Below are 12,326 nucleotides of genomic sequence, written 5' to 3' on the forward strand. Positions count from 1 at the left end.
CAACATTACCCTATCCTAAAATCTGCATTTTTAAAATTTAACACGTCGCTGCCATTAAGTGCTCCCGTTGAGCGTCTTTTTAGTGTTGGTAAAGATGTTTTTGCCATCAAGAAAGGGAATCTATCTGATGAGAACTTTAAATGCAATTGTTTTGTAAGGTCAATTCCAAAATTTAAAGAGTGTTACTTTTATTACAGGTAGCTACTAGTATGAAGTATTTTGATATTATTCAAACAAGTTTGTCCTCAATGTATGTATGTTTATTAATGTAACAGTGTGTAAAAAAATTGAATCTTAAGTCAGTTTTAAAATGGTAGCGGAAAGTAATTGTAATTGTAATTTTACTGATTACTTCTATGTAAAGTAATTTTTACTTGTAATTAGTTACATTGTCACCACAGTAACTGTAATTGAGCCCAATTACTTTTTCCGAGTACTTTTAACAACACTGTATGTATGTATGTATGTATGTATGTATGTATGTATGTATGTATGTATGTATGTATGTATGTATATATATATGTATATAAATATGTATATGTATATATATGTATATATAAATATGTATATGTGTATATATATATATATATATATGTGTGTGTGTGTATATATATAAAAAGTGTGTATTCAAATGCAACGTTGTGTCAAAATTTCAAAGCAATTGTTGATGAAATTTAGGAGACTTAAGATTTTGAACGAATCATTTACATTTTTATTTATATAGATTATTATTATTCAAGAGGTATTATTGTAAATTTATCATGATTTGCATTATGTCACAAATTTTGTTACCAGATATTTACTAAGGGTGGAATTCATATTACTGTCAAGACATGACAAAGCGAGTGAGCTTGATAAGGCAGTCTCATTTCTTGAGACAGCATTTTTCAATGCCATGTTTTATGGCCAGCGATTAAGATGAACTTTGTGAAAGCAGTGTGCTGCAAGATCAGGTTGTTTCTCACTACTTCCAACTTCACAAAATAATTGCTCAGCAGAGAAAGGAGGCCCAGATGTAAACGAACATTGCCAAATTGTCACAATAGGTGAAAAATTCCATTTTGCCCATTTAACAGCTTTATTAACACATTTTTTTTATGTTTTCAAGCTTTTGTAGGAGGCTAATAATATATAAATAATTAACAATAACCAAAAACAATAAACCTCAAAACAAAACATAGACATAGAAAATTATATCAATGAAAAAATAAATAATAAATACAAAAGGAGGTTGTTGGGTTTGAACCACAATCAGAATAATGACTGCACTTTACCCACAGTTCCATTTCTCATACTTTCATGACTTAGATTTAATTATTCTAATATACGTGCTTCAGTCAAAAATGTCTATCCACTTGTTAAAACAAAACAGAATATATTTTTGTACTAAATGTGTGTTACCTACAACTAGATTAGTTTGCAAACTATAGACTACATAAAAAATAAATCTATAACATGAAACTGCAAAGTTCTTTATAATTTAGTACCAATATAAAATTTTTTTATAACCAAATGATAACCTAATAAATTCAGAAGCTATGAAGTTCAAAATTAATTACATCTGCCCTAAATGATGCCATTTCAAAAATGAAACATGTGGTAATAATATTATACCTTAATTTATTTTGAATACTTGCAATTAATTGAAAGTAAGAATTCCTTATTAAAATTATCAACAAATTTTTATCTAGTTTACTATTAAAAGTGTAACTAATATTTTGTTACCTGAATAATATTTTTGTATTTATAAATCATATCTTAAAATCACTTTATTTGGGAGATAACTAAAATTAATGATGAAAAAAATTGTTCGTAAAACAAAAGTTCAAAATGAGTGGTATCGAGCCCCTAACCTGACTGAAACCACACTACAAACAATGCACCTTACTGACTTACCCACTTATGCTTCTCGTACATGTTTCTACTTTCTGCATCAAAAAAGGAAACTGTTAGTTGTTTACACATCAAGAAATAACAACTCTTTAATTTTTGGTTAAATACAAGTGCAAGTGCTTAAGCTAATTTGCAAAGGATCAAAATTACATATTTAATAGAGATAAATCAGATTCCACACTTTTCGGTTTAATTATAGCAGTTTTAGTTAAGTACAGTGATTGATATCCACTATTTTACAATGCAAAAGCTGGTCTAAAGTCATCTCTCCAGTGAATTTGATGAAGGCTGTCTTATTTGCCGCCTTAAGCATAACCTCAGTGACTAAAAATTTAGCCTCTGAAATGGCGGTCTCAAGCCACGACTATGGAACACAAACATTTCATTTTAGTTTACACAACAAAAACATAGATAATCCTCAGGGCCATCTTTTTGAAAGCTGCTTGAGACGGTCTTCGGCTGGAAGTATGGATTTTAAACTCAATGTAAGTTTTGTCTCAAAATTACAACTTAAGATGCCAAATAATTCCTGCTCAAAGTGTTACCCATTAGTGGTCAAAAGTCTCACAAGTTTATATAATTATGATCACTTCATGAAATTGTACAGCTTGTAAGTAACATTTTGTAAATATATGGTAACAAAATGTAAGAGAGTTACTGCGACAGATTTACAAAAATAGCCCTTAAATGAAAGTTATGACAAGAATCTACACAACTAGTACAACTTTTCAAAGTAAAAAGTCTGTATATTGAATTAAATTATGTAAGAACCATTGGAAACTGCTATTAACTTTAATAACAACCCAAAAATATAGTTTCTAAAATTTTTGTCTGTCTGTTTCTGCATCAATCCAAAACTACTTGAATTCTTAGTAAGGTCTTTGGCTAACTTATACACTTGGCTATATATAGTTACAGAAACTCACCCCTAAGGGGGTATAAAGGGATAAATATATTTTTTAATTAATTAATCATACCTCCAAAGTTAATTGAGCGTAAGAAAATATATTGGGTATACACCATAAGCACACTAGAAATTATTTACCTTTTTTTAAATTTTTGAGATATTTCACTCCTAAGGAGTTTTAAAAAGTTTGGTTTTGAGAAGAAAAATGCATACTTCCAAAACTACTAGCTAGAGGTATAAGCATGAAAAACATGCATATATGTTTAGTATTTAATTTTTCTTTCCATTTTTCAAAATTCAAAAATAAAAAATGTAAAAAGTGGGGTTTTGATTTATTATAAAAAAATACCCTTGAAGCTAATCAAGTGGGTGGAGGTATAGTATTCAGTATTATATACAAACATACAAAATCAAGTAACTCCTTTTATCACTTTCCGAAATTCTGCCCCTAAATGAATGGAAAGGGAGTAACCATGCTTCTGTTATTTAAAAAAAAAAAGATACCTATTAATCTAATAAAACTGCATGTAAGGTATTGGTAATGATTAACCAACATACTAAAACCAACTTCTCTTGTTCATTGTTTTCCAAAATTTTACCTCTAAATTTGTAACAGATGTGAGTATTTTTCAAAAAGAAAAATTTATGGAATCTACTTAATCTTGGTGTATTTACAAAATATGTAGTTCTGAATTTTTACATAAGCTCTACATACAGAAAATTAAAATGTTTCTTTTCTTAAATACTTCACGGTGGGAAGAGAAGAAATGGGTGAAAATTTTGTGGGTTTTGTTTCATTTACACTAAGCATAACTACTTACTAATCTACAACTACCTGTGATGACATTTATTACCTGTATTCAGTATTGTTCCAAAAATCTATGAGGTGGAAAAAACGGGCAGTTTGATTTTAATTATTGTGTTAAAATAGCGAAAATAAATAAGTGTCAATGTTAAATATATCAATCTAAATTAAAATGTAATAAGTACATTGTTTCACATATTTTTTTTTAATATACTCGTTCATTCATTAAATGAAAAGGAGGTAAATGTGATTTCAACAAAATGAAACAAAGAACATAATGAGAGTTATAAAATTAGAATATATAATCTATATTTAGGAAATTACAAAGCTTATGCATTATCACAGTAAATATTTCAATCTTAAACGGTTTAGCAATCAATGAGCCCTTATCTACAGCTAAATTTTTACTGTCGGTTAATTGGGTAAAAAAATTTGAATTAATCACATACTTCATACAATGGTAAATATCAGTAATACTCTAAAACTTTGCGAGCAAAGTCGTAAGTGATTTAACTAGTATTAAATAACTTTAAAGTCTACAAGAATAAGCCTTAAGAGATTTAATTTTAACTTGTTGGATTTTACAAGATAGAATAAGTAAAACAGATTTCAAATTAGTGTAATTTGTACCAGTTAAAAAAAGGTTTCTGCCTAATATTATATTATAAATTCCAGCACCAAACACCCGAAAGCTTTGACCCAGCATCTGGATAAAATCTTATGGAGTTTTCAAATGAGCTTCAAATGACAGGTACAACATACATCTATAGTCTGGCTCATGTACCTTATCATTTAAAATTTGAGTTCTTCAAAGTAGTACGCTTACCATACCAATGGTCTACATATTCTCCCACCACTGTTGTGCTGTCAACACTGTTTGTAAACAACTTCATGTGACTGTCCATGTTTGTAAACACAGCATCATTTACAAACAAATGGATAATGGGTACCACTGGTACTTCTTTTGAGATCTTTCAAAATAAGAGATAAGACGTTACCACATGCGAGTTATAAAAACATCCTGTCAAATATTCATTTACTGATAAGAACATAGGTCTGATTCAGGGGCGCAACAACAGGGGGGGGGGGGGGGAAGGCTATTTCCCCCCCCCCCCCCCTCTGAAACCTTGAAATGGGGGCAAACGGCGGCAAAGAAATTGCTGTGAAATCAATTTTTAGATAATAAAACTGCTTAAATAGCACCATTTTCCACCTTGAAATACAATTTTTCCCGGGAGAGGACCCCCGGTCCCCCCGCTTCAATAGGGGGATCGATGATTCTTTATAAAAAGACATATTGCCCCCCCCTTTGGAAATTTAGTTGTTGCGCCGCTGGTCTGGTTAACTGAATATTTAAATTCATGTTTTGGTTTAATTTGATTAAATTGCAAAAAAACAGAATATTGGTAGGTAAGTGTATCATAAGATAAACAAACTTGGTAAGAACACCATCGGTCAGATTATAAAAAACACTAAATTTTTGCATAGATCATATGCAATGATCCAATCAATGTTACTGAAACATTCATCATACGCCCAGCATTATTCTAAATACATCAATAGTTGGATGCATGAAAAGCTGTATAAAAACTAATAAATGCTTCAAGGGCTATTTAAAGATTAAAAAAAAAATTAATTTGGCTGCTTTTCTTTAAAGATAAGAACCATACAGTTGTTATGTCCAACTGTATCCGCTGCATTGTCAAAACAATATTTCGTAAAGGCACAGAAGCTGTTCAATATTTTTGCCAGTTGAAGCACTTTGCAAAGAGGTTATATCAAACACATAAATAAAAATTGAACCAGAATAAGGTTCACATTAATTAATTAAAAGTAGATAAAACTTATTATTTGTATAATTGTTCCTATATGTTTACAAAGAAAATGGTCCACTTTGCAAAAGATTAACTGTGGTAGTTTCGCTGGATTCCATTTCTTTGGAAACTTTTTCGCTGTGACTGAAGCTGAGAAATTTTTCCAGAACAAAGGTCCAGCGTGATCAGCTACAATAAATTAAATGTATGTTCTCTTTAAAAAAAACTGATGGAATAGCATTTCACTTGAATCCAATCCGTGCCGCTAGTATAGCTCGTCGAAAAGAAACTGCACATTTTATGGTTTTCTCAGCAGATTTCACATTACTTACATGTTGCAAACACTTCACGTGATTAGAAACATAGCTCTTCCCGCCATGGCAAAATTTTATATCACAAAGGCACACGCTGCATAAGTCATAGTTTGGGTCTTTTCACCTTTGGTTATACATGGAAACGGTTTCAAATACGCCGACCTAAACCCGTCTGTAATGTTTATTACGGTTTGTGGATATAATGATGGCACAAAAAATCACTAAATATTTTTATACACAAGCATTAAAGAACAACAATACAACCCAACAACACATGCTGCCATTTCCACAATGAAACTAGAAGTCATGTGAATAAATTTACCTATTAGTACATTTCAACTACTGGGGGAAAAAAGGTTCAAATAAATTGTAAGCTTGAAAAGCATAAGATATTTATTCCGTAAAATTGTAATGTTGGTTATTTTCCGGACAAATTATATGGGAAAACTGTAAAAGTTGGCAGGTATGACATTGTTATTCACACCTCAACAGAACCAAATTAAAGTAAAAAATCCTGTTGAGAAAAGCTCTAGTAAAAGAGTTCTCAAATTTGAAATACCAAATGTCCTGCCAACAAACTGAATATTTTATTAATACCTCTCATATTATAAGGAACTGTAGATTTTTTTTTAGTTCTCAGGATGACAGATAACACACACTTTGTCAAAAATGTATTTCTAAAAAAAAATTTATGTATGGGCTACAAAAACTGAAATGAAATATAATAACTAACACACACACACACGCACATTAGGCTTTCAGAAGTCTTTGGAAAAGAGAAAAAAAAGTGTGTGTGTGTATAGTTTTTTTTTTTTTTGCTATTTGCATTTACAAAAAAATCCATAGTTTTTGAGTTAAAATGACACTTTTCCCCCCATACCACACCCACAATATTTTAAAATCCTAATCCTGCACTAAATTATTAGATACTGTGACTACAAATTTTTGTTACACAACACAGAATAACAATTCAAAATAACATCAATCATGCTATTTTTTTTGGAAACAAATTTTTTTTGTACTACACGAAGCGGCAAAATTTTTGCTAATGTAAATCTTACAATTCATGCTGTAAAAATATTAATATGTTATTTTGGCAAATTACTTCAAAAGATGGCACATTTAAGCAATATTTTAAAATGGTACAACACTGACCACTTATTTTAAACATAGCCAAGTTGAATCAAAGAATTGCTAAAGCTGTCCTTTCTAAAACAATGTTGAGTGTGCACTGAGGTCGAATGCAAACAGTTTCAAAATTTACTTCAATTAAATAAAATAATTTTAAGAAATTTGTAAGTTTAATTTAGAATTTCACAGTGTCTTACTCTTACTCATGTTAAATGGCCTCACTGTCTGTCTTACAGACTGATTGAATTCGAGCTCTGAATAGTATTCATTGTATTATTTATCACACTACTGAAATTATTTAGAAATATAATCAATTTACAAAAAAAAAAAAGCAAATATTGTTATTTTTTTAATAAGTAGTCAGGTTACACCATTTTGAAATTTCACTTAAATGAGCCATTTTTTAAAAATAACTTTGCCAAATTTGCACTGCACATTTTTTTTAATCGTATGAATAGTCAAAGTTATCCGATAAAAAATTTTTTTATGCCTAAGTCATTCATAGAATTTGTTTTCTGAAAGTATAGCATGTTTGAGATTTTATTTTACACTGTTACCAATTGAATGTTATTCAGGATTACATAACAAAAATTAAAATTAAGTAATATGAAAATTTGTAGTTGCAGAATCTCGTAATTTGGTGCAGGGTGATGATTTTAAAACATACAAAAAAAACCTTTAAAACAAAAACTACATCACTATTTTCTTTCTGGTTCTTGATTCAGAATTGTTATCAGTTGGCTTATCGACTACTCTCTGCTTGAAGTTGAGTTCTAGGACATTATGTATATTTTAAATTTTATGTAATAGTGTGGTAGTTTTAATTTTAATGTTATATATGTAAGTGTATTTATATATGTAATAAGCTAATTATTTTGCTTGGTTCTTAAACACAGAACAGATGTTATATTCAGTGACTTTTCTCATCACAATTGTTATTCATTCAAATAGAATATATTAACAGATATTATTTAAATATTTATTATTTCAGTTTTAAACAACCTTTACTTTTAATAATATTAATGACTTAAAATAATTTTTATTACCAATATTAATAATTTTATTACTGTTTATTTTTATGATTAATGAAAATAATTTTATATTTATTTCAATTACTATATTATTCAATTTTATTTTTAAATACTGTAAGTGGTTTCCAAATTTTAATTAAGCCAATTATTTGGCATTAACAATTAAAAATATTAGCACGGAACACAATTCTGCAGTCACCAGAAGTTATCCAACAGTCTTCTTTTGATATCCGTTACAATACCTCTATTCCATTTGTTGTTGCATAGAAAACTTTTATTACCAGATATTTACTAAAACTTAATTTTGAACTCTGAAAGGTCACACAAGTAATCAGAATTATGAATTTATATATCATATTATGTATTTAATAAACATCTGTTGACAGTAATCATAATTTAGAGAAATTTAATTACATGGTAAAGGTATTTATAAGTAAATGATTTCTTCAAACCCTGCTTGATCATTTCAGATACAGGTGGCCATATATATGTTAATTTCAAATACATTTTTCCTCAACATCATCTATAAAATGCCAGGATTACTAATTATGATAGAGCACTGATACTTGGGGGACTTATGTGAAAATGGTACAAATGTTCTTCATTAGGTTCTAGTTTTCCATAACAAAACCTTACATTATGGCAGTACATGATAACATACATATTTAAAAAAAAAACAATTCAAACAAAGTGTATAAAAAGTACCTAAAAAGCTTATGAAACACACTTACCTTGGATATCCAAGCACTCCTCATCACTAGTTTCCATTTCTTCCTTTTTCCGTTTACCTTCTTTTCTTCTTTCTTTTTTCTTTATTTCCAGTTTGTCATCACTGGAAAAATAAAATCTGTGGCAAATTTCTGTGATAGTAACCTATGCCTTCAACATAAAGCTAATCTTATATGATTCCATAAAGCTGCACATCTCATAATTTATAACAGAATTATCTCTCACATATACATTTTAAATTTTGGTTGTAGCTGTTATAAAATGTTATAAGGGGGGGGGGGGGGGGGGGGAAATTATTATAATATTTAGCCTAGATTACAATTAAGAAAATTAGTAGCTACTTGTCTGCAAATAAACTCTACCACATGTGAGGTGATTCAGGCTCAGCAAGTGTCAAACAGATTGAGTAAAACCTGCTTACTCAAAGAGGTTGTGTGAGAGGTAATTATATTTTTGTATCATTTCCTAATATAGTTTTCAATTCTTACCATATTTTTTTTTTTATAAATGTAACGATAACTATATGGTTTATTTTTTCGATATTTTTGTACTTCATCTATTTATCTAGAATTCACAATGGATAATCCAACGACCAATAAAAAATTACTAAAGAGGTTGTGTGTGAAGCTGTATCTTAAATCTTGAACCAATAGGTTTTGTAACTGTTTTATCTTTATTACTTTTATTTTAAATCAAATAAAAAACAGTGTATTGTTTGGTTTATAACAGTTGTTTTTCCTTTTAACTTTTTGTCGAGAATTCATTGATAATTTAGCAAACAACAAAAACAGAATATTGGCAAGAAAAGAAGACCAACTATACTAGCGAAACCAAATGTGTGACAAGTTAACTGGTCATAACCAGTTTGGACCAAGCCAGGGAATTTTCAGGCAAGTTCAGTAGGGTATCCAGTAAAACTTGCATAAAGTAACCATGTCTTTACAAACAATTTTGTAGATCATAACATGGGAAACCGCATTTTGCAGAAGGTAGAGGTTTACAGATGGTATAGCATGTCTCATCCTGTTTGCAGTATGGATTTTAATGGGCATTTACTCTCTCTTTCCAATGCAAGATTTCTGCCATTAGCGCTGTCCTTATTTCAGTGTGATCTATTGCCATACACATGCCAAAGAGCACAATGTTTTTAACACAACTTTTCAACATTTTTTAATGTAAAGAAAATATTTTAAAATTTATCTGAACATTTTATTTTGTATAGGAAAATTATGAATAAGAATGTTTTGAATACATTTTCTTGTTTTATTTCATCAAGAGTATCATCCAATATTATTCAATTTTTATTTCTAGGGGAGACAACTGAAAGAACCCATCCTGGTTGCAAACATTTGCATCAACAAAATTTTTATTTTATGTACTATTCAAAATTTTGCCTCTTCTTGAGCATAGCTAGGGGCCTGTTCTTTTCGCGATCGCGATTAAACGACGATAAACGCAAAATAACAGTTAAATACAGTTTTTACGCGAAATCGCCTTAACACAGCGTTTTTACACGAAATTTTGTATTAAAACGCGAAATCACAGTTTTTTTACGCGAAATTTAAATACTGGGTAAAAGACTCGTCTCGTCAATGGTAAACAAACACCGCAACATGGCCGCCAAACATTAATCATAAATGCACTAAAGCACGCTCACGTTATAATGTTAAACCCAAAAATATACTGTAAAAATACGCAAAACTACGGCGTTTATTTTCCTTTCCGACATAATGTTTGGATAGATAAGACAAACAGGCGAAGTTTGAAAGCGTACGCACACCGCTCGGGGCACTGACGTCAGCTTGGAACAGCGACACCGGACAAATACAAAAGCAAGCAGATGATTGGGCGAACGGTGTTTGGAACAGCCTTACGTGAGTGGCCATATCACGTCAGCCGGGGGCGCTGGCATATAGTTGGAACAGCGTCGTAGTATCAAGCAGATTATCGGGCGAACCAGGCACAAGCATTTTAAATCGCGCCAAAAGGCGGAAAAATGTAAACAAACATTAATTTTCGAATGGTGTGACAATGATGATTAGTTGGCCAACAGTTTTTATAGATTTTGTTGGGTCGTTACCACAATGCGGAAATACCATAACGCCGAATGTCAAAATTGACCACAACACCGAAATAACCACTGAATGAATTTGTGTGTGTTTCTTAAATGTACCTTAATGCCGAAATACCACAATGAAACCTAACCTAACCTAGTCTAACCTAACCTAGTCTAACCTAACCTATTCTAACCTAACCTAGTCTAACCTAACCTAGTCTAACCTAACCTAGTCTAACCTAACCTAGTCTAACCTAACCTAGTCTAACCTAACCTAGTCTAACCTAACCTAGTCTAACCTAACCTAGTCTAACCTAACCTAGTCTAACCTAACCTAGTCTAACCTAACCTAGTATAACCTAACCCAACCTTTTTGGCAGCCCTGTAATGACATTTTTCGGCGTTGTGGTACACAGCAGTTTTCTAGCTGTCGTGATCAATTTGGCATTTCGGCGTTGTGGTGCGTCCTCGATTTTGTTAAAGGGATTAATAGTTTTCCAGATTAGTTTATGGGAACGAACTAATAATCAGTGTCTAAATCAAAAGTTTGTCATATAAATATATGTAACCTATTTGTTTAGGGTATTCAGTAATAAGTAGGTTCAAGTAAAATTATTTAACTTAAATAATTTCAGATATATTTACGGCAACACACACTTTTTTTTTTTTTTAGTTTTGAGCACCGCTTTTGTGTTTTTAAATGAATTTTAGCACCGCTTTTGTGTTTTAAAGTGAATTTTAACACCGCTTTTGGTAATTTTTAATGACGAAATCTGAAAATTTTATTTACCACTTTCAGGGGGCCCTAAGCATAGCACATGATTTAATGGAATTCCTTGTTATAAGAAGCAACTAACTGCTACAAAGAAGCTCTCCTCTGAAATAATAATTGGTGCTTAGCATTTAATTATTTGATTGTTTTTTTTAGAATAACTACAACTGTGATAATGCAGTCAACAGATACTATTATATAATCTTAGAAAATCCCAAAAATAGCAAAAATTAAAAAAAATAAATTAAAAAAAAATTTCACAAGCAAGGTAGTATCACTTCGGCAACAGTGGGCACCATTTACTCTGTACTGCAATTTAAGAATGACACACTATAGATATTTGCAGAATGTAGAAATAAGCAAAATTTCTTCTCACTTAAAGAGACAATAAAAATATACACATGTCACTTCATTGCTTATGAATAGTAGTAGGGATAATAAAACAATGTTGTGATTGGCAATATGCAAGTAGGGGAGGTAAGACATACCAAGTCAGCTGAAAAGATATGTTCACATAATATGCTTATGTAATGGAATATAAATTTAGAGGATTTGTTTAGTTTCAACTTTGTGGAGGCCGCAGCGTTGAGTCAGTATCTTCTGTCGTTGACAGCGCGCCTAGACTCGCCGTCCTCACGATTCGTTTTTTTCGTGGAGCATTGTGTTTCAGAACGCTGGCGCAGCAGGGTTCAAGTCAGATCTGAGAGTACGTTATGCGAGGACACAATATGGATATGTAGAGAGCTAATGTCAGTAAGTTCAGTGCAATATTATGAATTAACCAAGCGTAAGAGAAATGCTAAGCAACTAAGACGTAAAGCAGAGTCTAAGGCGCATAAGCCTTATTGCAGTTCATGGTGCTACAGGTGTTTGA

At 30.9% G+C, this 12,326-nt stretch overlaps 1 protein-coding gene across 6 annotated transcripts in view; it reads right to left on the reverse strand.

Annotated features, from left to right (window-relative positions):
- The window catches only part of LOC134529436 (nuclear receptor corepressor 2), a 407,697-nt gene that overhangs the window by 220,006 nt on the left and 175,365 nt on the right, over positions 1–12,326 (reverse strand). For all 6 annotated transcript variants that reach the window (XM_063363527.1, XM_063363531.1, XM_063363526.1 and 3 more), the window contains one exon: positions 8,627–8,727. In XM_063363527.1, coding sequence (XP_063219597.1) covers positions 8,627–8,727 — 101 coding nt within the window. The remainder of the gene's footprint in view (positions 1–8,626; positions 8,728–12,326) is intronic.

The sequence above is a fragment of the Bacillus rossius genome, chromosome 2 (genome assembly GCF_032445375.1).
Source record: "Bacillus rossius redtenbacheri isolate Brsri chromosome 2, Brsri_v3, whole genome shotgun sequence".
Lineage (NCBI taxonomy): Eukaryota > Metazoa > Arthropoda > Insecta > Phasmatodea > Bacillidae > Bacillus > Bacillus rossius.